Source organism: Heteronotia binoei, chromosome 5, assembly GCF_032191835.1.
Source record: "Heteronotia binoei isolate CCM8104 ecotype False Entrance Well chromosome 5, APGP_CSIRO_Hbin_v1, whole genome shotgun sequence".
NCBI classification, from domain to species: Eukaryota; Metazoa; Chordata; class Lepidosauria; order Squamata; family Gekkonidae; genus Heteronotia; species Heteronotia binoei.
The window spans coordinates 51,992,813-52,019,449 of record NC_083227.1 but is presented as its reverse complement, the minus strand read 5'-3'; the positions used below and the strand labels follow the sequence as shown (position 1 = coordinate 52,019,449).

The 26,637-nt window shown below is 42.5% G+C and overlaps 1 protein-coding gene and 1 long non-coding RNA gene across 7 annotated transcripts in view; one reads left to right on the top strand and one right to left on the bottom strand.

The window, feature by feature from the left end:
* Positions 1–26,637, top strand: part of ADAMTS9 (ADAM metallopeptidase with thrombospondin type 1 motif 9) — a 256,847-nt gene that overhangs the window by 173,104 nt on the left and 57,106 nt on the right. For all 3 annotated transcript variants that reach the window (XR_009555428.1, XM_060239461.1, XM_060239460.1), the window contains exon 29: positions 26,353–26,520. Coding sequence is in view for 2 of the 3 variants with exons in the window: in XM_060239461.1 (XP_060095444.1) it covers positions 26,353–26,520 (168 nt within the window). In the remaining variant the exon portion in view is untranslated. The remainder of the gene's footprint in view (positions 1–26,352; positions 26,521–26,637) is intronic.
* The window catches only part of LOC132572441 (uncharacterized), a 36,512-nt gene continuing 21,651 nt past the window's right edge, over positions 11,777–26,637 (bottom strand). The window contains exons 3-5 of one of the 4 annotated variants that reach the window (XR_009555429.1): positions 16,656–16,708; positions 13,846–14,039; positions 11,777–13,239 (exon numbers count right to left, since the gene is read on the bottom strand). This is a non-coding gene — a long non-coding RNA (uncharacterized LOC132572441). Of the gene's footprint in view, positions 13,240–13,845; positions 14,040–16,655; positions 16,709–19,664; positions 20,365–26,637 lie in introns of those variants that run through there. The other 3 variants (XR_009555431.1, XR_009555432.1, XR_009555430.1) reach the window with 3 other exon arrangements.

Below are 26,637 nucleotides of genomic sequence, written 5' to 3'. Positions count from 1 at the left end.
CCTCCAAGAACTTACAAAAAAGAGCCTTGTAAGCTCTTCTGCTAGAATTCCACCCCTGAATATAATCCAAATACTTGTACGTGCCTCCCTGCTCTCCACATTGCATTGACTGGATGATGAAGGGTGTGTGTTCTGCTTTTTTTGCTTCTCTGTTTTCCTTCTTTGAGGGAAGACAGCATGGTATAGACTGATCTTGTCAGATCTTGGAAGTTAAGCTGGTTTAGTATTTGGAAGGGAGCTTGATGGCACATAATACATAATTTCCCTCCTGTGGGAACCCAAGACATAGAACTTGATTGCCATGTAGAATCCATCATGTTTGAAACAGCCCTGAACTGCAGTCATAAAGAAGTTTAACATGTCTGTATGATGGCATTAGAGTATGTATTGCTACTACAGCTTCATCTGCAAGAGGCATAGCCAACTTGTTCACCTCTTCAGAAATTTGTTATGAACCAGAGCAGGGCTCAGCAAAGCTTGGATGCCACGCTGTCATGGCATCTGGAAATTTGGTTGTAGTACTTATTATCTACAAATGGAGCCCCTATTTTTTATTATTATTATCTCTTAACTTGCCAGGCACTGCTCCCAACAGCTCTTGTTCACCTTGGCTTCCTTCTCTTGGAGGGATTCAGCTAATTTTGGAAAGATCCCCACCACCAGTTAGATCAGGGGAGAGTGGGAGGGGAAATGAACAGTTGATCTCAAGGTCAACTAAGAGACTGAGACCCATTTCCCACTAAACTTACGCCACTCTCCTCTTCTCTGCAGGGCTGCTGCTGGATTTCGCACAAGCTGCCCCGGACCAGCGAGTTGCTCTGCCTCTCTTCAAGTTCCTTCCGCAGCCGGCAGGATCCTCTGAAAACTGGTTTCTGTCTGCCGCAGAAGGAACTTGAAAAGGGGCAGGGCAACTTGCCGGCTCAGGGCAGTTTGTGCATAATCCAACAGCAGCCCCGCAGGGAAAAAGAGCAACGAGACCAGAACAAGGTGAGTGGGAAATCAGTCAAAGTGTGTTTTGAACACAAAGACTTTCATCTTGGCCCTGAGCCTGCTTCGGCGGGGGAGGGCGGGGTACAAATAAAATTTATTATTATTATTATTCTGCTGCTCCCACTTGCTTTCTGTTATCTGAGCGTAATCTGCCAGTTTTTCTCAAAAATAATGTAATACATTGCATTAATAGACCTTCAGTAATGAAGGAAACCACAGGTTTGCAGATAAGTATGTAAAACAAAGTTGGAGAACTAAAAAGGAGGACCCAAAACCAGTTACAGTGAAATTTGTGCATGCACAGAAATCCACCCCCACCATCACCATTGGCATTTTAGGTTGTCTTAGCATAAATAAGAGATGATAGAAAAAGGTTAAAATTAAGGCTTTGTGGTGGCGATAAGTAAGAAATATGATAATTAACATATAGACCCCTGGAGGTTGTTTTTTTTTTTAATGAGACTGGCGCCTAGACAACCCCCACAAAAAAAAAAGTTTGTCAGCCAAGTGGCAGCTAATGGCCATAGATTGCATATTTTTTACAGGAGCCTGACAGACCTATCAACATATCATTTGTTCATGCACAGGTTGTTATAAGAGTTAGGCTGAACATGGGGAGGAGGGAAAATCAAGGTCAGCAACCATGCTCCTTGCTCCCCCTCCTTTTGCTACCTGGGCATATCTTTTCCTCCATTCATGCTCATCTCTAAAATAAATACAATCCTTTCTTCGTCTTCCCATACACATAATTAGCATGCAGAAATGGTGGGCTTGCCTCCATGTGAGATTCAGGTGCCAAGCAGAGCTTGAAGAGGGGGAGTCTCACAACTTTCCCTCCTGCTGCAAACCACTGGATCTCCCATCCTCATGATCAATATAGGGAGCACAGTGTGGGGGCCGCAAGTTAAAGACCAAGAGGTAAAAGGATGATTAAATGATTAAATTAAATGAAAATTGAATGATTAAACTGAATGATTAAAGGGTTGGAACACTTTCCCTATAAAGAAAGGTTAAAATGCTTGGGGCTCTTTAACTTGGAGAAATGTCGACTGGGGTGACATGATAAGAGGTTTACAAGATTATGCATGGGATAGAGAAGGTAGAGAAAGAAGTACTTTTCTCCCTTTCTTACAATGCAAGAATTAGTGGGCATTCAATGAAATTGCTGAGCAATCGGGTTAGAACTGATAAAAGAAAGTACTTCTTCACCCAAAGGGTGATTAACACATTGAATTCACTGCCACAGCAAGTGGTGGCGGCTACAAGCATAGACAGCTTCAAGAGGAGAATGGATAAGCATATGGAGCAGAGGTCCATCAGTGGCTATTAGCCACAGCTTATTGTTGGAACTATCTGTCTAGGACAGTGATGCTCTATATTCTTGTGCTTTGGGGTGGGCACAGTGGAAGGGCTTCTAGCCCCACTGGTGGACCTCTTGATGACACTTGGGTTTTTTGGCTACTGTGTGACAATGTTGGACTGGATGGGCCATTGGCCTGATCCAACATGGCTTCTTTTATGTTCTTATGACAATGAAACTGCAAAAATCATCCCCTCCTCTCCTTTGGCAACAAAGTCTCTTTTTGTTGTTGGATACAAACCACGTGTACCCTTTTACCTTCTATAATTGGGTATAAGTATGCAATAAATCAAAATGAATAATTTGCTACCTGGATGAAAGGATACAGATGTTACTACTTATTTTACTTCATTCAATATGGCTCAGTTGTTGTTTTTTGCCCATCTCTATAGTCCTTGTCCTTCTGCCTTTACATATCTGTTGAATATCCATTGTTTTCACCTCTTTACTGTAGTTCGTTCATATTGAGCAAAATCTTTACTCCCCTCCAAAAAAAATTGCAAGTGAAAAATAAAAACAAATTGTGCAATCAAAACAAAGTAAACCTGTGCAATTTTGCATTACTTATTCCTGCCACTGAATTTTATTGACAAAATGTCAGTCTTTTTTTGTTAGCACAATTCCAAGTATATCAGTTATATCCATTTATGAGTTGGAGCCAGAAAAAAAGACCACAGTACCAGCTTGAGCTAAGTAAAACTTAACTGTATCCCCACTTGTGAAAAATCTTGCACAACCAGTTTCTGGCCACTATAAGGAGGAAAGTGCTAGGTGTTTTGCACAAGCAGAACTGTACAAAGTCCATTTCCACTTGTGTATCACTGGATCCAAGCCTATAATTCCATTATCTGTTGTGGAAACAAGTAGCCAGGCGTAGGATCAAGGGTACTCTAAGGTGACTTTTATCAGCTCCAGTATTAGTTCTGTGTTCCCTAGGTAATTCTGTTCTCATACCATAGCATCAGTGGCAGGAGGCACTGGCTATACATCCTTTCCGCATCGCTCTGGGTCTCTCTCTAGTTTCATTCCTGCACTACAATGCCCATGGGAACTAGGCAATTTTCTCTTTCCTTCTTTCGGAGACCTCCTAGGTCTCCAATCTAACCCTGTTACTAGTGTGCAGTAATTTGCTGTATAACCACAGTGTCTCTTCCGCTTTGAAATGCATTAGAGAACAAGTCCTCAAGCAAGAAAGGCATAATTGCCAGGTGGATTTAACTTCAGTTTAGATGAAACTTATGAAGTGTGTGCTTTTGTGATTCACTGTTTTAACCCTTACTGTTCCCTTTCTCAGCAGAACAGGCATAGGTCTGGAACTAGGAATTTGCAGGTACTTCATCTCTTTTACAAAGATCTTCAGGCCACGATGCTGGTTGACACAATGCAGAAGGATGCACATAAATATTATAATACTAACTGTCTAGTGGGTTTTTTGTCCTACCCTTTCTCTTAAGGTGCTCACTCTACATGCTTCTTTTTCAATTTAATCTTCGCTACAGCCTGTGAATGAAGTAGGTAAGGCTGAGAAAGAGTGATTAACTCAGAGACACCCAGTGAGTCTCATGGCAGAGAAGCAATTTGAACCTGGGTCTCTTGGATCCTCATCTGCCACTTTAACTACTACACCACACTGGCTGTCTAAATCAATCATTTACATGGCTAAATGTCATTAAGTGTTTGTGGAAAGCCTGAAGTTCATGTAGATAGGAATATAGGGTAGGATCTACACGTGCAGTAGAATGAGGTAGTCAAGTTCTGATGATGCTGTAGGATAGTTTCAGACTGCAGATGAGGGTGGGGGGGAGGCAGTCATACTTTTTAAAAAAAATTAAAAATTCCTTGCAAATAGACTACTAGCAACAGAGTGCATAGAGGATTAGAACCTCTCTGTTTGATGTGATGTGTGAGCATTTTAAAACTTGCAAAAAGATTTTGACATTCAGGAGTTTTCAGAAGTGGAACCCTCCATGTGTAGTCTAAAGTTTTATAGTCTGTTTTACTTCTTCATTCTGCAGTATGTGTAGATTAGGCCTTGGTTACATATGTTTGTGGGAAGGAGTGGGTGGCTAGGGGAATAGTTATATATAAACTGCGGCATGACCTTAGTCAGGATGATTCATTCCATTGATTTCAATGTTGTAGGTATTACATATCATGACTTTCATAACAATCTGGTCACCAAAGAGGCACAACAGACAGAAAAGGATAGCTTTCAGCCCCCTTGGGGGAGGTGGGGTTCCCCTTCTGCCAGGCCCTGCCCCCCGGCTGCTCATCAGTGACCAAGGGGAAACTTACTAGTAGAAAGAGAAAGACCCAAGCCATGTTGCTGGTGTTGCATAAAAAGTTACATAATCACACCAAGCACTTGGACAAAAACTATGGTAGAAACTGGTTTTACCATAGAGTTTTTGCCCAAATACCAGAGCATCACTTGGAAGTCACTGACATGTTGATACCACTTTCTGTGTTCTAAATACTGGGTTCGATGTGTTGGGAGTTCAACCAGGAACATGCTTAATTGGCAACTATATACTGACAACATGGGGGGGCCAAGACCCCGCTTATATTCATGCAAAAGAAACACACACACATCCGATTCCCATATCAAATCATGGCAGTCAAGTTTTGCGCGAAGACCACTCATTGGTTGCTGCTTTGAGTTCAAATCAATCAGAGTCTCTAACTTTCCTGCAGCTGCCCGGGCGTGCACAAAAGCTTCCTTTTTGAACCTTAAATTCAGTAATTTGCTGGCACTTCATCTCTTTTACAAAGATCTGCAGGCCTTAAATTCAGTACATAGCACTCCTCCCCCCAGTTCGAAATTACTTAACACACATAGTCCTCAAGGTACTCTAGTCAGCGGTGTTCCCTCTGTAAGCATTGGGGCTTGGCCAGAGGAGGAGGTGCCTTAGGAGCCAAGGTCAGTGTGGTCTCAGCCTCACACGGCTGTGGTGTGGAAACAGGAATGCTCGGCAGTGGCTGGGAATCAGGAACTCCACCAGGAATTTCGGGGGCAGAGGGTCCACTTTGTGAGTATTCGGCACTGGGCTGCATGGTGCTGGCTCGTTCCCCATCTGTGACAATGCTGGCTCCTCTCGGTCTCTGTCTTCCTCTTTGAACCCCGTTCAGTCAACACCTCATAGAAACAGGGGCCAGTGACTTGCATCACCCTGGCAGGAATCCATTCGGGGCCGCTCGCAAAGTTCTGGGAGTACACAGGGTCACCTGGAAAGAATTCTCTGGGTGCTTCTTGGTTCATCGGGTTAAGAAGAAGAAGAAGATATTGGATTTATATCCTGCCCTCCACTCCGAAGAGTCTCAGAGCGGCTCACAATCTCCTTTATCTTCCTCCCCCACAACAGACACCCTATGAGGTGGGTGGGGCTGGAGAGGGTTCTCACAGCAGCTGCCCTTTCAAGGACAACCTCTGCCAGAGCTATGGCTAACCCAAGGCCATTCCAGCAGCTGCAAGTGGAGGAGTGGGGAATCAAACCCGGTTCTCCCAGATAAGAGTCCGTGCACTTAACCACTACACCAAACTGGATTAGGGTGCTGCTCCAGAGAATTGTTGGGATGCAGCCAGTCCAAACATGTTGTGAGGCGCAGTATTTTTGAGAATAGCATGTCTAGTTAGATCTAAATGTTAGCTGAGAAACTGGGCTTAAGCAGAAAAGATGACCATTTATAAAGGAAGTGCTTTCTTTTGAGAGCTAGTTTGGTGTAGTGGTTAAGTGTGTGGACTCTTAGCTGAGAGCACCAGGTTTGATTCCCCACTCTTCCACTTGCAGCTGCTGGAATGGCCTTGGGTCAGCCATAGCTCTTGTAGAAGTTATCTCTTAGTCCCACCCACTTCACAGGGTGTTTGTTGTGGGGGAAGAAGATAAAGGCGATTGTAAGTGACTCTGTGAGACCCTTGATTCAGAGAGAAGGGCGGGGTATAAAAATACAGTCTTCTTCTATGGTTTTCTCCTCCTCACAGGTGTGTGTAAAACTGTGAGGCTGATTCTGCTTTACCCCTATGATTTCTATCCTGAGGGGTTCGAACCCGGCTAGTCCGAGTAGGTTCATGAGCTTGCCTCCCACCACAAAGTCCAACATGCCGTCAAAATGCTTGAACTACACTTGGAAACGGCCCCACCCCTTTATGTACACTGGGTTCTTTTGAAAGTCTCTCAGGATGAATCCAATGGGCCGTAGTGGAGGACCTCCCTTGGGGCAGAATTTCTTAAAGGTGTCCTCTGAAATAATGGATATAGAGGACCCAGAGTCAATTTCCATTTAGCAAGGGGCCCCGTTGATCCATACCGTGACTTTAATTTTGTCAGGGGTGTCTTGGGGCAAACACAGTACCTGGAGGTGGTGTGCAGCTCCGCCAATTCCTGGTGGGTCATCTGGCACCTACAGTTTTCCTTGGCCCTGCAGGCCCGGGCGACGTGGCCCACTCTGCAACAGTTTGACACGTGTTCCGGAACGAGCAGGAGCAATGCTTGTGCAGGTCTTTGCAGCTGGCGCAGAAAGCTGGGGTTGGCTTGTCTGTAAGGCATGCCATGGCCGCTGGGCGGCTCTTGCAGTGAGGCAGATGTCGGAACTAGTGGGTCTCCTCACTGTCCGATGCTTCAGAGGCAGATGATACAGTAGCCTGATGTGCTGCTGTTGCGGGGCGGTCTCTGTGGGACTGCTTGAACGAGGTGGCCTGTCGGAGTGCTTTTGTCAGGGTGGGGTCATCCTGGACAAGGAGCTTGCAGTGCAGTTTGCCATCCCAGATCACCACCATGAACCTGTCTTGCAGTGCAGGGCGAGGTCTTGCAGCTTGGCAAGGTAGTCAGCAGCCAACTTGGCGGGCTTCTGTTGCTGGGTGTAGAACTTGTGCTGGCATGCCAAATGGATTGGCCGGGGTGCCAAATAGTTTGTGATTGTCCTGATCAGGACCTTGTATGAGGTGGCTTCTAGAGTGGTCGGAGCAATGAGCTGCTTCACCAGTTGCAGGGTAGTGATGCCACAAGCACTGAGCGGGAGCGATTTCTTGTCCATCTCATCCTTGATCTTGTGGAATAGCACATAATATTTCAGCCAGTCCACCCAGGTTTCCCACAACTCTGAGTGAGTGGGGGCAAACTCTGGCAGATGCTGTCCCGGAGCAACAGCCATGATCCCAGCCGTGATGCATTGCGAGATGAGTGCATGGCACTGGAGCTCGGTATGTGGTACATGCGGTGTGGCTCAGGGATAGGCTGACTCAACAAAATCTCATCCTCACCGCCAGTGTTAAATACTCGGTTCAATGTGTTGGAGTTCAACTGCTTTATTGGCAAATACATACTAAGACAACATGGCGGGGCCGAGACCCCACTTATATTAATGCAAAAGAAACACACACCCAATTCCCATACCAAATCATGGCAGTCAGGTTTCACAGCCAAGATCACTCATTGGTTGCTACTTTGAGTTTAAATCAATCAGTCTCTAGCCTCTGCCCAGGCACCCGTGAAAGCTTCCTCAAAACCTAAAATTCAGTACATAACACTATACGACACCAGCACTGTAGAATGCACCTTTCTTTTTCTCCCAGTAAGTCACCCCTCCATCTGTCAGCTTCCAGGAGGAATCAGGTTACCCTAGAAAATGAGAAACCTACAAAGTAGTTTAGCCTACATTAGCTTATAGTCAAGGAAACACTGGTGTCTCCACAAGTACTGATTCCACATGCGGTAATCTAATTACACGTTTCATTAAAGGAAATCCAAAGAAGTTGGTGAATAACCGTACTATGAATTCTGAAATGTGTATATATTGTTGGCCAGCATTAACCTACCACTCCTTGGATGAAGGATAGAGTTTCCCCTACATTCCTATCTGTTGTTGCAGCCCCCTTTGATTCCAGAATGATCATTTTCAGGGTCACAGGAGTACCCACACAACGAAATAGCAATAAGGGATGAGGGGGGGGGACTCTAGTGAGGAGGTGCAACTTCCATCAGGAATACAATTTTGAAAAATCAAGTGATCCAAATGCAGGCTTGCCTCCAACATAATGTTAGTGTTTCCAAGACGGCATTGTATCTGCATAAATATTGAAAGGTTGCTGCCTATGAGCACCTTTTCAGAAAATGATCAAAGCCTGTGATATACAATGAATAGGCCTTATGTTGACCATGCAATTGAAAACAAAGCAGTCTGATTTCTTTCTTCATGTCTTTTTAAATAAACTGAAGCTAAGATTCAGATACATAGCTTTCATGTAAGGAGTGGCATGGCCATAGCTCTCAATATCCATTATATAGCTAACTTTGATCCACTATGATGTTCTATAGGCCTTAGAAAGAAATACCTTTTTATATGTACATTAGTCATTCTTGTGGTTAATAAAATATCCCAGTAACATAAATAACGGAGAAACAAGCAAAACACCAGGGAAATTGGGCATGTTTGTTAGGGCCTTCAAATTTCTAAGCAACTTTCATGAATGAATCTGTAAAAACACTTGGAAATTGGGTCTTGAGAAAAATTCTTGCCCTATTGTGATGAAGTGTGACATTGCAAGCCTAAGGAAAGAGTATACTCTTCTAAGCTGTTCAACTTCAGTGAACTTTGAAGGGTGACTCTTCTAAGAACTGCCCTGTAATGGCCATGAAAATGAATTTTAATAATGCTTTCTGTATCAACGACATCCAGAGTGATTCTGTAGTAAGTTGCTGTTTAAGCTAAGAAGCCCTAAAAAATCCCTTGTGGAGAAATGGGATCAAATTGTTAGTTATGAAGAGCCTGTCATTGACTTTAGGACTCAGCAAGTCATTTCCTAGAGAGAGATTCTAGCTTAACAAAGATTGCTATCCAGAAATAAGCTAGAAAGGCATTTGGAAAAAGGAAATCTGGTTATAAAAACTTGCCAGATGTTAAGGGCTGAGGGGGGAAAGAAAAGTGCTCTGAAAAAATGCAGTATGTTTTAATTTGCAAGTCCTCCCATATCATCAACATGAATTTAAAGAACACACACTTATGGAGCTAAATTTAGCATTACAACAAATAATTCCTTATTTTCAAAAGTCACAAGAAACATTCTGAATAGAAACTTGGTGTGTAAACTAGGTTCATGTTGCCAAAATTTAAGACAAAACATCAACTTGCTTAAGTAGCAAACAAACTGATATAAGTGAAAATTGATCTAAATTGTAGGCAGATAGATTTACATGAAACATTCAGGAAAAAGAAGATGATGATGATATTGGATTTATATCCCGCCCTCCACTCCAAAGTGTCTCAGAGCAGCTCACAATCTCCTTTACCTTCCTCCCCCACAACAGACACCCTGTGAGGTGGGTGGGGCTGGAGAGGGCTCTCATAGCAGCTGCCCTTTCAAGGACAACCTCTGCCAGAGCTATGGCTGACCCAAGGCCATGCTAGCAGGTGCAAGTGGAGGAGTGGGAAATCAAACCGGTTCTCCCTGATAAGAGTCCGCACACTATTAAAAAATTAGTATACCTAAAAATCATTTCAAAATATAACAAACTGCTTTGGGAAGTTGTTGAATAATTTTCTTTGGAGATATTTAAGAAAAAGTTAAGCTGGCAGTATGTGGTCTTCATTAAAAAAAAGTATGGAGAACACCTTGTGCCAGGATTATTGATTTGCCTGCTAACGCTCAGCATTCTGGAAGCACTCCCCTGATCCAATTTGATTTCCTTCCCTGCCTAAAATGTGGAAGCTGTTATTCATGCCTTGATAAATTCGTGAACTGACTACGTCAAATTAGTTAATGTAAATTACTGACAGTACCAGAGATTGACTCCGTCCTGTGCTGTGCTCCTTACCGATTCCTGTACTACCCTTGAAGATTGTTTGGAAACTGGTTACTGGAGCAAAATGAGATGACTTTGTTTTTGACCAGCGCAAAGAATAACTAGTAGTCTTTTATTTACATGACTTCCTATCAGTTTCTAGGCTCAATGTAAGTAATACTTACTCCTTTTATATCAAGTCCTGATGACCTAAACATAGCGTAGTCTACACAGCATCTTCTTCAGTGTGAGGATCTCACTGGGATCTAAGGGAGTGGGGGGACCTATCTATTTGTGAAGTACTCTGTATGAAAGATTGGGTCAGTGTTTTGTAGTATCTGAGCTATCCTCCATTAAAGAGGCCTGATAGAGCCTGACCTTATTGATTTTATCAGGTAAAACATTCTCATATGGACTATGCTCCTGCCAGTCTTTTGTTTTTGCTTAATTATTGCTGTTTTGACTTTAGTTGTAGTTTATCTGGTTTACCTATTCTCATCTATTTATGCTTCTCAAGTTAAGTTTTGGATTGAATTTTTTATGGCTGTCTGTGCATTGTGTATATAATTACATGTCACTAGGGGCTATAGGAAACCTGTATATGGCTTGGATCCGGTGGTGTTTCTGTGATCAGAAGGATTTTTCCCAACAGAGAGCAACTTTCTCACCGCTACCCTCCTGTTGTAGCCCAAAATAGCCTGTGTAACATTGCTTTTAGCTGGTCCCTTATCACCTGGGAGCAACAGTTCAAGGGCATTTTGAGCTACAATGTGAAAGGGGAAGAAAGAAGGTCCCACTCTGAAAGCAGTTCTTCGCCCCACAGAACCAAACCTAAGTGCTGTGATTCTCATCATTTGCTCATCTTCCTCCCTGTTCACATCTACCTCCCAGTTCCTATCTCAAAACCTGCGTTATGAATATAAAAAGTGCAGTTTGTATCAACCAAGATAGTATTAATGAAGCCATCATAACTCACTTCCCCCTAGATGCATTAATGCCCTATACAGGACTGGATTGAGCAATTAGGGTTTGCGTGTCTCTTGATTCTACTCATTGTGCTCCATACTAAGATACAGGTTGTGTACCTAGGGTTGGTTAATATGGATTAGGTACATTTCATCATGTTTCAACTATCCACTCAGACACAGCAGAATGGTGTAGCGAGCTGTACTTAGATATGCCCTTCACAAGCATGTACAGATTTCAGCTGCTGAAGACTGTAACAGATTTCTCGATGCAGATGGGTCAAAGGAAGCTTGTCATACTAGAAGTCCAGATGGCTGTAGTCTTCAAGGCACATTTTGAAGTTCCAGGGTTTGGGTGCTGTGTTCCCTCCACCCCACTCCACCCACCATTTATGAATCCCTACATGTCTCGGAGTCCAACACATATACCTTAAATAATGCTTTATTGCAGTCTTAATGAGCTAATCTCCCTAAATCCTTAGGACTAGACAAGTTGTGTATATGAATAAATGAAAGATTAATCTTTTTTTAAGCCTTTCATTGCATCCACACAACTCGTTTTAAGCACAAATCCAAGGATATTGGTGTTGGACATGGTGGAATTTAGCATCCTCGTAGTACTTACAATCTAGAAAGTGTTTTACAATCCTTATTCAATTTTACATGTAGGAAAACGAATGGAAATAATTGATCCTATTGTGACTTTAATACTTAATAGCAATTGATAAGGATGATCCTGTTGTGACTTTAATACTTAATAGCGATTGATACTGATGATGCAAAGAATAATACAGTTTATGAGCTGAGATTTGAGCAGTCACTAATTTAGCCAAGGCTACCCAAATAAGTATAAATGGCATGGATTTGGAGTTGGAATCATTGTCTAAATGTGAGCCACTCTACTAAAGTAAGGCTAGTGAGGTTCTGCCAAACCAGGCTGTGCAAGCATGGTTTGAAGTCGACTTGTTTACCACAATTACTCTTAGCTGTGGTTTTGTGTGATGTATGAAGGCAGACATACTGGCTCATTTTTGCCTTGTTTCCCAGTGCCACCCCCAACCACTCCCCAGTTAGAGATACTTGGCTAGAGCAAAGGCAGTGAAGCCAGCATTTGTCAAAACAAACCAGAATTTGACTGTCAAGGAAAGCTGTGTCCTGGTTTCACAAAACAGAGTTATCGGAAAATGTGGTTTGGCATTGTCACTGAAATGGACTATAGAATATATTTAGATAACTGTTTCATAGCTCCAATATAAAGTTCATCTGTCCAAGAGACCACTCTTGTTATGACCTTGATACCTTGGTTCATATATGTAGCTGGGGATAGTATTTCAATACTGGCAGAGGAGCCATTCTATGTGCCTATCCTCCAGTGTGAACTAGATCTCTGTATGATTGTAAAGGTCCACCTTGTCACACATGTAGTATTTGAGTGGGAAACACATGTAAACTGGGCATCTGCGCTGTAAGACATTCATGCAAGAGTCTCTTGGTTCATGCTGGAAGTTATTTGTGCTGCACATTAGGAGGCAGTGACACATAACATATGATTTATGTATGGAGTCCATTTCGAATATGACTGCATGTTAAGTAGGCCAACCATACAGAAAGTTAATTAAATCTACAAGAGCTGCCAGATTCTTGGCTAAGGACCTCAATCACACAGTCAGCTTTCAGTAGACATTAAATGTTAGCAGACTTGACAGATTTTTTTACAGCTAGCCCCACAAATTCAGGGGGGGAAAGTTTGGATTCAGTATCAGTTAAATGAAATGGAATTAGAGTGTTGTTTTTTTTAATTTAGCCCATGCATGACACAATGCTGTTATAATTCATGGATTCCAACTGAAGTTACAACGGCTACTTTAAAAACAATCACATAATCAGGACTTCTGTAAAATGAGCATGACATGTGATTGGGGTCCTTAGCCAAGAATCTGGTAGCTCCTGTGGATTTCATTAGCTTTCTTGACTGCATGGAAGTACAGTAATTTGTTCTATACATTATGAAACTAGAGGTGGTCTTCCAGTGGTCTGTATGGAAGTATGATTTGCATTTTCAACATGCTTCCAGTATCTCTCCATGTTCTTCGATCCAGGCCTTGTGTTTTCTTTCTTTGCCTATTCCCCAATAGCCTGGTTTTCTACTCTGTGACAAGAGAGAAAGACAAATATTATAGATTTGGGGGTGGGGGAATCACAGCATCTAAATAGATGAAAACTGATGGTATGTACAAGCATGCCAGTTTTGATAGGACTATCTCAGTAGTAAAATTTCCATGTTTCGCTTTTACAAAATAAAAGAGTTTTAATTGTAGGGGAGAATAGAAAGCAATGAGCAAAGTCTCTCTGTGTGTGGATAAGAGGAAAAATGGAGAAGCTTGTTTCCATATAGAATTAAGTTTAAATTAAGCTTTGCTACTTGGGGAAAGCAATCTCCTCATCTTTTTTTTTTATTAACATGGTTGAACACTGGCTTAGGAGAGGGAATATTAATACTTTGATTAAGGGATACCATAATCATTAAGGCACATATGTGTGCATTTATGTTCTTTTCAGAATCCTGACAATTTACACTTTAACTGTTTTAAAGGAGAACTATTCTAGCCTCCATTGTTGTGGGAAGGGGGCACCGTGAAATAAAATATTGTATTAAAAATTTGTGCTTACAGAGCTAAATATAAAGGGAGGGAATCTTAAAATTCATTGCAATTTTGGTGGATCATCTTAATATGACTTTTCATAAAATCAGTACCTCTAGAACACCAATATCAGAGAATAAGTGGAATGTACACATCAATGGTTGTTTGGCATTCCTCCATCAATATATGTAATTCTGAAGGCGATCAAATCTTGGATACTTAAATCCGGAGACAGGAGCCATGAGCAGACAAGATGAAGCTTTCTGTGAACTTGAAGAAACTCCAGGTGTGCTGAAAAATCTGAAATCTAAAAAAAAAGCCCTTTAAAAAACATTAGGGGGTTAAAAGCCTTTAAAATTATAGAAGCAGTGCCTGTACCTTGAAGAAAACAAATGCTCTCAGTGGTCATTGCCAAGCAGTATTGACAACAGTATTGCCAGCTTTCCAGCCTTAGTTACTGTTAGTAAAAGATAGAGGGAGGAGACAGGGCACTCAAAGGTCTGTTTTAGCATTTGAGAGAAGATTTATTAGTCCCAAACAATCACCAGACAAACTGTTACCACTGACTTGCATTACTCACTCAGATCTAGATGCTTGCTACTGTTCAACATCAGCCCCCCATGAAAGCCTGTATGGTGCAGTAGATGGAGTTTCAGACCAGGATCTGGATAGGGTTGCCAGGTCCCCGCAGGCCACTAGCAGGGTAGGGTATGGGGTGATGCTAGATCCAGGTCAAGAAACTCTTGGAGATTTAGGGATGGAGCCTGGAGAGGACAGGTCACAATGCCATAGAGTATATCTTCCGAAGCACCCATTTTCTCCAGGGGAACTGATCTCTTTAGTTTGGAAATGAGCTTTAATTCTGGGGCATCCCCATGTCCCACCTGGAGGCTGGCATCCCTAGATCTGGAAGGCCCAGATTAAAATCACCACTCTGTGTGGAAGCTCCCTAGGTGACTTTAGAAAGAGGTAGGGAGAAGAGAAGCAAAGAAAGGAGAAAATATGAAAGTCACCAGGAGGAGGGAAAGAGGAAATAGTGTGGAGAGAGGGATAGAGAAGGTGAAGTATCCCCTGCAAGTCTTTGCAGGTTCTCCAGCACTCATCTGGGCTGGGCAGCTACCACTGCACAACTATGCCATTGTTTTGGGGGGGTAAAGGGGAGTGAAACAGGGAAAGCTGAAGATGGGTGGGTCATATAAAGGTAGAGTGGACAGGAGAGGAAGAAGCAGGAAAAGGGGAGAAGCTGTGGCCAGGGAATGGAAAGAGAAAATAGTGGAGGAGGGTTAAATGAGATCCCTCCCCCCATCAGATCCCATCTTTGTAATAATACTATATGCAAAATGCAGAGTGTTGGACTTGGATATCAGAGAGTTAGGTTCAAATCCCTTCTTTACCATGGAAGCTTACTAAGTGACTGTGGGCCAGTTGCTCTGTCTGCCTAACCTGCTTATGAGGTAGATGTAAATGTAAAATGGAGCAAGCACAAACAGTGTTTTAAACTGCCTTGGGTCACTGTTGAGGAGAAAAGTGGGGTTCAAATTGCTAAACTAACTACTTGCCAAAGAGTTGTGACCCTCTGTTGCTTGTAAGATATTTTATAACGCAGCCTTTCGTTTTTTACAAATTTACACAGAAATAGGCAGCACTTTTCACAACCATTAAAAAAAAGCCTTGGTTGTTTTTGTTTTACTCTGGATAGTCACATTTGAATTTGAACTTTATACAGCCTATACATATTAATGATGCAGTGCATGTATTTTTAAAATTTTAAATAATGTATATATCATTTCACTGTGCTAGGCGATTCTGTTCACATCAGTCTTTTTGGATATCTTGGATAGAGATGAAGTAATTTGCCTGAGGTCAGCCTGTAAGCATTGTGGCTGTACAGATATTTGAATCTGCATCTCCTTTGCCCAAACACAATTTGTTATCTATTATACTACACCACAGTACTATAATACGACTAGTACTATTAGACTATAACATAGTACTATAGCATATAAACAGCAAATATCCAATTCCTCCATGCCTCTCCCATGTACTTTTTATTCTAGCTTAGCTCTGTAATGTTTGTTCCAAGGCTTTTCCTTAGGAAACAAATATGCTGGTGTATTTCACAAGCAGAGTTTGTGGTAGGGTTGCCAAGTCCAATTGAAGAAATATCTGGGGACTTTGGGGGTGGAGCTGGGAGACTTTGGGGGTGGAACCAGAAGCAAGGTTGTGACGAGCATAAGTGAATGCCAAAGGAAGTTCTGGCCATCACATTTAAGGGGACTGCTCACCTTTTAAATGCCTTCCCTCCTTTGGAAATAATGAAGGATAGGGGCACCTTCTTTATGGGCTCATAGAATTGGACCCCCAGCCCAATCCTTTTGAATGTTGGAGGATATTTTGCAGGGAGGCACTGGATGCTATGCTGTAAATTTGGTGTCCCTACCTCAAATAATAGCCCCTCTAGAGCCCCAGATACCTGCGGATCAATTTTTCATCATATCCTATGGGAATCAGTCTCCATAGGGAATAATGGAATGCCAAGCAGACATTTCCCTCCCCCCCCCCCTGCACCACTTTCAGATGACCCTGAAGCGGGGGGAGGGCCTCCAAACCGAGGGATCCCCTGCCCCCACCTGGGTATTCTGAATACCCAGAATTAGTTCTGAATGACTTCTTGCTACAAAGAGTTCAGCAGGTCTGAAACCTTACCTCAAGGTCTTTGTAAACTGTATGGCATAAGGAACAGTTCACATTCAGATTGAGAGTCCTAACTTCATAATATTGTGAGACTTTTTGTGTGTTGGAAAGAGATGGTAAATTCTTTTGTTTCTACCCTTAAAGTACTTCAAACACATAAGCACAAGAGTGCTATGATCTTTTTCTGTGCTTTTTCTGTGTATTCAAGAAACCCAAGGTCAAAACTTACCTCACTATGGAGTTGTTACTGATGGAAATTGCAAACAAGATGCGTCTTTCCAGCTGTAAAAACAAAGTCAGCTGTTGACATGAGTTCATGGGCAGGAGAAGTCAAGGAAGAGTGTATCATTTGTTAAATGATCATACAATTTTTTTTTACATTAATTTGAAATGCTTTAAATAAAAGAATATTTTATAAACCTAAGTTGGCTTTTCACATGCAGATGTGGTTTCAGGACTAAATTAACTGACTGTAGATATGTTTGATTGTATTATAGTGAGAGTAGTTAAAATGCATGGTCTTTTCTCAAGGAACCCAGAAAGGCACCCTCCAGCAAGTTGCTGGCTCTTTAAGGAGTAAGTCAGTGGCCAATTGTGCCAACAGTGTGTAGTGAATATTGCGTGACATCCTCAGTCTTTTTCTAATACTGATTTTATTAGAATTGTATTATTTATGTATTTGTTTTAGAAGTTACTTTGAGCTTTGTAGGAAAGCCAATATATATATATAATTAATAAATTAAAAGGCTAAGTGAAATAACAATTTATAACAAACCTTTTCCCCCAGAAGAGACTCCCTAGTGTTAACGGCAAAGTTCCTTATTTGTAAACTTTTCACTTGTGTTTAGAGGGTTTTAAATTAATGTGTTATTTTGTTGTCTTTTTATATTTTGTCTTTTTAATTAATTAATTGTGCCTTGGTTTGGACATCATTATATGAAAAAAGCAATAGAGTATTTGGAAAGAAATGCTGAGTTGCATTGGACCCTGTGATCTGTTTCTGCCAGCCCAAGGGCACTTCTGCCTACAAAGGAAGGTAGACAGTTTACCTGACCCCCCCCCCCCCCCCCACAGTAGACCCTGATGTCAGGAACAGTGTTTTAGGGGGCTACCACTGGAAAAAGACAGACTCCCATTCCATGCCTGGGGTTCTGTTCCTAGATCATAAGATCCAAACCTTTATATTGAAAGGATACTTTAGGTACCATTAGATGAGCTGTTATCCTTAGAATGGTACATTTCTAAATATGATGATCCATTTTATAGAGTCATTCCAGAGGCAAAGGTCATAGTATTATAATTTAGTCCTGAATATCTGTACCTTCCAGTCTTCTACATGTCTCTCATTGCTTCATGATTTGTCTTAGTATACAGACTGAAACTCATCAGCGCTTTTCTTCAAATCCTGCATTAACTATTCTTCAAATCTTCCATTAACTATGGTCAAACCCTCACTGCCAACCTAAGCCATTAGTCAATACCCAGGGCTTTTTTTTGTAGCAGAAACTCCTTTGCACATCAGGCCACATACCCCTGATGTAGCCAATCCTCCTGGAGCTTACAGTAGGCCCTGTACTAAGAGCCCTGTAAACTCTAGGAGGATTGGCAACATCAGGGGTGTGTGGTCTAATATTCAAAGAAGTTCCTGCAAAAAAAAAAATCCCTGCAAATACCATTAACAGTTTTGTACTGTGACTGCTCACATTCTCTGTATCCTAAGCAGTTAGGCAATTCTGAACCCACTGAAGTCAAAGAGTTTAGAAAGGTGTAACTCTGCCTGGGATGGTACTGTAAATTATCTAGGTTTCTATTCAATCTGAATTCATTGTGTTCTGTATGTTTCACTCATACCCGTATATTGTAAAACTGCTGAAAGTTCTGGTTTATGCCATGTTCCTAATAGAATTCTGGGTTTTGTAGTGGATAGTTTGGTGAAAACATTGACTTGGTGTGGGGGTGGGTGTAAACAGAGAAACTCCATGCTGAGGATTATTAAGAAAGTGAAAATAAAACAGGCAACATTGGAATGCCATTGTATAGGGCTGTGGTATGACCCTATTTTACAAATCTAGGTACAGTTCTGGTCACTATTTAAAAAATTATATTGCATAGCTGGAGAAAATGCAGAAGAGGGCAACCAAAATGTTTAAGGGACTTGGAGCACCTTTCCTTTGGTGAAAGGCTGAAGAGTCTGGGACTTTTCAGTTTTGTAGGTGGCTAGGAGGGGGTATGATAGAGGTTTATAAAATTGTGCATGGGATGGAGAAAGAAGATAAATACAGATTCCGCTATCACTGCTGCTCTGCCCCCAGGCTTCTCTTTTCATCGGATCAAGCAAACAATTCCTCACCAGTTGTTATGAGGGCACATTTTGACCTGCAGCTCCCTCCAAATCTCCCTGTGCCTTCCCAATCTCCAAAAAAACAGATTGGGAAGGTGAAGGAAGAACTGAAGGGAGCCATGGGTCAAAATGTACCTGTGCAGCAACCGGTGGGGAATTGATTGCTTGATCTGACAAAAGGAGAAGCCTGGGGATGGAGCAACAGTGGCTGTGGAATCGGTCAAAGAAAGAGCTTCTTCTCCTTCTCCCATAACACTAGAACTCAGGGGCAGCCAAAGAAGCTGATTGACAATAAGTTGAGGACAAAAGGAACTACTTCTTTACTTAAAAGTAATTCAGTTGTGGAATTCACTTCCTGTGATGGATTCATAGTGATTACTAGCTATGGTGATTACTAGCACAGGCAGCATCAAGGGAAAGCATTGGTCCTTATGTCTGGCCCCTGTGGCTGGCTTGTTGGCCCGCCATGGTAACTGTTTGGCTACTGAGTGAAACAAGATGCTGGACTAGATGGAATGCTGGTCTGATCTAGTAGGACTCTTATATTCCAAACAGTAAGTGAGCACTGGATGCAGCCAAAGAATCTGGCAATATTTTGCACATCTCCTGTAATGTATACAGATAATACTGCTATTTTTACATATTATGTGACACTTTTAGATGTGTGTCAGCTGTTTAATAGTAATTGATAATGGTGCAAATGGTCCAGTGGCAAGGCCAAGAGGAAATCTCTTCCTCTGACAACAACCTTTCAGCAGCAGCAGCAGTAGTTCTTTTTATCATCCAACTTGAGCAGGCTTCCTATAGAAAATAGATGGGAGGGGGGTTTCCTAATAGAAGAGGTATGTGGCAGTAAAATGAAAATGCCAGTGTTGTGCAGAACAAACTATTGAAGGATTGACAGTAATACTATTGTAATTGTTTTCAAAACTGACATGATGAATATAATTAAGTCACTTAGTCTGACAGTTGTCTAAATCTCTAGAAAGCAGTTACGGATATTCTGGCTTCAGAATTCACCTATTCCTAGTTAGCATAAATCAACTTCCCTACTGCATCATAAAGCCTTGAGCTGATTAGCATCTCCATGCATAAGAGGAAGAGACGTTGAGACCTATTAGATGTTACTTGGCTGCATCATCCTGCACTGACTTCATTCTAAAAAGAAGGGAAAAAAGAATGTTACTTTGATTAAATTACAGTGAAATGTGTTTGTGCCAAAGAATTAAGCTGACAGTGTTTGTGATATAACATGCAATGACTTGTTTAACATGTAATACAGAAATCAAAATTGAATTGCTGCCTACATCATGCTGAGTAAGGGGCCCGTTCAGCAAAGAACTGTCATATTAAATTCTTGTTGTGCGTCCAGACCCCTTTTGATTCCTAAACCTTTTGGTGGAGACTAATCTGAAAACCAGAATGACTCAGAGGCCCGCATGCCAGAATTGGTCACATTTGAAAAAGTTCAATGAACCTGCAGAAGGAGGTTGGATTTTCTTGCTTCACTATAAAGCTTGCAGCCAACCTACCTGCTGATTTGCTTTTTTGCTTTGGTGCATAGTGTCATGTTGTGGCTGCTTGGCCTTCTTTGGAGCTGGCAACTGTTTTTGAAAAAATTGAGCTGCTTTTGGTTAACTACACATGTAATTAACAGGCTACAACTGCCAGCCAGCTTGCACTTGAAAAGGCAATGTTAATAACATTTTCAACATTGTACATTTTTGGCAGGGTTTTTTTTTGTCTTCAACTTACATGACTACATGGAATCTGCCTTATACTGAGCCAGACTGTTAGTTTATCAGGGTCAGTGCTGTATATTTTGGTGGACAGCCACTCTCCAGATTCTTCTCAAGTACAAAAAGATCTTTCATGTACTATCTGAACTTTTTAACTAAGGGAGTGCCAATGTCTGAGCCTCTGATCTTCTGTAGGCACAGCAGGCCTGAGATCTCCTGTGCCACTGAGTCATGCCTCCAGTGAAAAATGGATTCCTGCAAGGAAGATAAAAGACCTTGACTGAAAAAAAAAGGTTTAACTAATTAACCAACTGGTTTGGTGGTGTGAACTGCCTATGAAGCCCATTGTGCCTTCCATAGAACTATTCCACTGCATTACTGTACTGTTTAGACATTCCAGCACCTTTTGGTCACCACTGCTGAAGATTTCCACAGTTTCCACTCTGCTTTGTACAGAACAACTTTTATCTGTTGATATCAATATCAGAAAAAGTTCTTTAATTTTACGTCTATTTCTAGCTTTGCTTAGGCACACACACACTACCCCCAACACTACTGACCTCAGCGACTGCCAGTGAGGCATTTTATTGGCAAGAATTATTGGCCACTGATGTACAACAATCAAAGGAAGAGCAGGAAGGTCATTCTTATTGGTAGCTTTTTTGGGGGGGGGGATGTGGAGAGAGGGAGCAGTTGACTTGGCACAGTAATGGGAACATGGGCTCCTTTCTAGGTGACAATTATGGAAATGCCCAGTGCAAACTCAGACTCCAATTATATCATCTGCTGCCTTTTTTCCCCTTTCCTCTTTCCAGGGTCCTGCATTGGCAGTGGGCAGGCCCATAGCTACGAGGAGCCCTGTGGGAGCACAGCCCCCTGACTGCTAGGCAGGGCCCCCTGACTTGGGGCCCCTAACCAGCCTCCAGTGCCTTGGCTGCATCCTTCTCCATTCTGCCATCATCATACACCATTGCTTATGCTTGCTTAAGCTTGCTTAAGGGGGCACTTTGATTGCCCAGGACTGAAAGTTAAGGTCAGTGTTGCTTCTGCTTGCTTAGGGTCTGGAAGAAATCTCTGACCCCTCAGCAAGCAGAAACAAGGGGGTACTTTCGGAGCGCAGGACTGAAAGTTAAGGTCGGTGTTGCTTCTGCTTGCTAAGGGGCTGGAAGAAATCTCTGACCCCTCAGCAAGCAGAAACAACAGGGCACTTTCAGTGCCCAGGACTGAAAGTTAAGCTCCACCTTTCATCTGCTTGCTTCGGGGCTGGAAGAAATCTCTGACCCCTCAGCAAGCAGAAACAATGGGGCACTTTCAGAGCCCAGGTCTGAAAGTTAAGCTCCAAGTTGTTTTTGCTTGCTTAGGGGCTAGAAGAAATGTCTGACCCCTCAGCAAGCAGAAACAACGGGGCACTTTGTGCGCCCAGGACTGAAAGTTAACCTCCGAGTTGTTTTTGCTTGCTTAGGGGCTGGAAGAAATCTCTGACCCCTCAGCAAGCAGAAACAACAGGGCACTTTCAGCGCCCAGGACTGAAAGTTAAGCTCCGCCTTGGGCTGACGTTGGGCTAGAGGGCACCTCCAAGAAGAGGCCGTTCTGGCCCTCAAGTGGAGCAGCGGGGGTAGGGGGCAGATGGTTCCATTGCAGGCTTTCTCTGCCAGACAGGGCAGGGTAGGGTAGACTGGTGCACACAAGTGGAGGTCCCAGCTGCAGTCCGGGGCTGGGGATCAATGGAGAGGTGATGTTCGCCTGCAGGGGTTTTCTGGCCTGGTCTCGCTGGCTCCCGAGTGAGGGTGGGACTGCGCTGTGGCAGCCTCGGCTTGCCCTCCAACAGGAAGAAATCCAAATTGGAGGTCTTGTAGCCCCAGAAGTCAGCTGCGACTTGGTGGTGCCTTCCCCCACCCCCTTGTCCCGCTGGCCTTGCCTAACTGAATCATGCTACAGGTAAGGGCAGGAGACCGTGCAGCATGTATCTAAACCTCTGAGTGGCTCCCCACCAGAGCTGCTGGAAAAGGGGTGGAAAGGGATCGCCTTGGGGCAACTGTGGGGAGGGGGGAGGCTGTATGGCAGCGAGCTGGCAGCTTTCCTCCTCAGCGGTGGTAGGAGAGAAGGCCATGGAAGTTGGGGCTACTATGTGCCCCCTGAAAAATTTAGGTCCCCCCAATTCTTCAAATCCTGGCTACGGGGCTGGCAGTGGGTAGTTTCCACCACAGAACTATCTCATGGCTCCACTGCTGCACAGGCTTTTTCTTTCTGCCTGGTAAAAGGGGTTTTAGTTTAATTGGCCTGAAAGATTATGGAGTTAGACTAGATTCAGCACCAATTTTCGTACCTTTACAGCCCTAAACAGCTTGAGGCCAGGGTACCTGAAGGATCATAGCCAACCCTTCAGTTAAAACTTGCCTCTCAAATGCTGCTCTTCATGCCCATGCCTTCAGAGGTGAGGTGGATAGCAACTAAAGACAGGACATTTTCTGTGATGACATCTCACCTTTGGAACGCCCTTCCCCTGGTGCCTACTTTTTTGTCTTTTAGGTGCCAGGCCAACTCGCATCTTTTTACTGAAGCTTTTAGTTAGCAGATTTTGTCTTACCAGTGTCTGCCTCTATTTTACACAGTTTTTGTGCTGCTTGTGTTTTTAATGGCTTGTTTTTAATATTGTGATTTTTATTGTAAACTGCCTTGGACAGGACTCTGAGGAGGTGCCATAGAAATATAAATAAATCTCTAAAACTATTTCTTTAAAAAGTGTTTTAGCAATTTGGAGCTTAAAATCAGGGCTCATGGCACTATATATTTAAATTTTTCAAGATTCAAAAGATGAGGTTACACACTTCCTTTCCTGCTGGCCTTCTGTGGTGACCAGATTACAAACCCTGCTGTAGATGACCAGGCACATGGACTGCATATCCTGGCCACATGGGAGCTGAAGCAGAATTACTGAGGAGTGCTAGGTCTGTAAGAACTCGTCAATAGCAGTTGGAAGCCATGGAAGGAAAGCAGTATTTTGAGAATATCATTTCTAGTTAGATCTAAATGTTAGCTGAGAAACTGGGCTTAAGCAGAAAAACTGATCATTTATAAAGGAAGTGCTTTCTTTTGAGAGCCAGTTTGGTGTAGTGGTTAAGTGCATGGACTCTTATCTGGGAGAACTGGGTTTGATTCTCCACTCCTCCACTTGCAGCCTTCAGTCAGCCATAGCTATCACAGAGCTGTCCTTAAGAACATAAGAGAAGCCATGTTGGATTAGGCCAGTGGCCCATCCAGCCAACACTCTGTGTCACAAAGTGGCCAAAGATAGATAGACAGACAGACAGACATACTGTGGCTAATAGCCACTGATGGACCTCTGCTCCATATTTTTATCCAATCCCCTCTTGAAGCTGGCTATGCTTGTAGCTGCCGCCACCTCCTGTGGCAGTGAATTCCACATGTTAATCACCCTTTGGGTAAAGAGATACTTCCTTTTATCTGTTTTAACCTGACTGCTCAGCAATTTCATTGATTGCCCACAAGTTCTTGTATTGTGAGAAAGGGAGAAAAGGACTTATTTCTCTACTTTCTCCATCCCATGAATAATCTTGTAAACCACTATCATGTCCCTCCGCAGTCGACGTTTCTCCAAGCTAAAGAGCCCCAAGTGTTTTAACCTTTCTTCATAGGGAAAGTGTTTCAAACCTTTAATCATTTTAGTTGCCCTTTTCTGCACTTTTTCCAATGCTATAATATCCGTTTTGAGGTGCAGTGACCAGAATTGTACATAGTATTCCAAATGAGACCGCACCATCAATTTATACAGGGGCATTATGATACTGGCTGATTTGTTTTCAGTTCCCAGCATGTCGTTGGCCTTTTTTATTGCAGTCGCACACTGTCTTGACATTTTCAGTGAGTTATCTACCATGACCCCAAGATCTCTCTCTTGGTCAGTCTCTGCCAGTACACAACCCATCAACTTGTATTTGTAGCTGGGATTCTTGGCCTCAATGTGCATTACTTTGCACTTGGCCACATTGAACCTCATCTGCCATGTTGACGCCCACTCACTCAGCCTCAACAGATCCCTTTGGAGTGCCTCACAATCCTCTCTGGTTCTCACCACCCTGAACAATTTAGTGTCATCTGCAAACTTGGCCACTTCACTGCTCACTCCCAACTCCAAATCATTAATGAACAAGTTAAAGAGCATGGGACCCAGTACTGAGCCCTGCGACAGCCCACTGCTTACTGTCCTCCACTGCGAAGACTGCCCATTTATACTCACTCTCTGCTTCCTATTAATTAGCCAGTTTTTGATCCCCAAAAGGACCTGTCCTTTTACTCCATGACTCTCGAGCTTACTAAGGAGCCTTTGATGAGGAACTTTATCAAAAGCTTTCTGGAAGTCAAGGTAAACAACATCTAGTGCATCCCCTTTGTCCACATGTTTGTTCACCCCCTCAAAGAACTGTAACAGGTTAGTGAGGCAAGCTCTTCCCTTACAGAACCCATGCTGAGTCTTCCTCAATAATTTGTGTTCATCAATGTGCCTACTCACTCTGTCCTTGATAATGGTTTCTACCAACTTTCCCAGTTCTACCAACTGTCCTTGAAAGGGCAGCTTCTGGGAGAGCTCTCTCAGCCCCACCCACCTCACAGGGTGTCTGTTGTGGGGGAGGGGAAGGTAAAAGAGATTGTAAGCCACTCTGAGACTCTGAATATTGGGTGGGGTATAAATCCAATATCATCTTCTTGAAGAAGAAGGCCCACAAATGTGCCCACAGAAGAGTCTTGATTTTGGACATTTCTATTAAAGCTAAATAAAAGATCTCTTAGACTCCTTGGGGATATGCTTAACTGTATTGCCCTTTATATTCTACCAATTCATATCACTTGAGCACATGAAGCAGCCTTATGCTGAATCAACTCATTGGTCTATCAGGGTCAGTATTGTCTGCTCTAATTGGCAGTGGCTCTCCAAGGTCTCAGGCAGAAGTCTTTCACATTACATGCTACCTAATCCTATTAATGGGGGATGCCAGTGATTGAACCTGGGACCTTCAAAGCAGATGTCCTATCACCATGCCACAGTTCTTCCCTGATATATACCTTTATATGCCAGGAATTTACCAGGTCTAGTTTCCAATTTAGAGATTTGGTTCTGCTGCAAATTAAACATGTATTATGTATTTTTTGTTTATTTCAAACCTGTTTCATGGTAATTAAACAGTTTTTCTCCTTACTTCCATTACAGTATGAAAACACAAACAACTTATCCCTATCTGTTTTTCCAGGGTATGAATATTATGCCTATTGTTGCCTTTATAAATTCGAAAAAGCAAACATTTTGACATTTTAGTCAAAGCATCCATTTCAAAAGTGTCTAAGAATACAATACATTTGAAGAAAAAAATGTGCTAAATCTGTATTGGTGGGGTTTTTTTTGTTTGGGGGGGGGTTGCTTCCTAGCATATTAAACATTTATTTGAAAACTGATGGAAGACAACTGAGTGTAGTAGAGCTATTGATGGTGATGATCATCATAGGAAATGCACACATTACTGGCTTTTCTTCCTCTTTAGTTAATCTACTTTGGTTTCAAATTATTTTGTATTCTGCTTGTCATTTTGTTTTGTAGTTCAATTATTCAATGTCTTGTTTTATGTTGAGTTTAATACCATTGGTCAAGGAAGCTAATAAATAAAAGGAAAAGGAGGAAAAAAGGAAATGCACACAATGTTCTGTTCTGCTTCTTAGTGTTAAATTGTGTCATATTACTTGCACTGCTAAAATGCAACTTCCTGTACTTTTCTTTAAATGTGTATAAGAGTGCAGCTACATAAGATACATGTGTCTTTACTTTTATGTTACAGTGTTCGGTCCCTTGTGGCCGAGGGCAGAGGTACCGAGATGTTTATTGCTTGTCGAAGGATGGGAAGCATTTGGAAAATGATCTTTGTAAGCATCTGGCTAAACCAAACATACAAAAAAAATGTAGAGGTGGCAGGTGCCCAAAGTGGAAAACAGGAGATTGGGGACAGGTAAGATGTGACATCCTATTTTTGCACCAAGCACATGAGTATTAAACATCTGGTTAGTAGCAGAAGGGTATAGCCCAATGGAAATCCACATGCTGGCCAAAATAAAGCTCCCAGGTT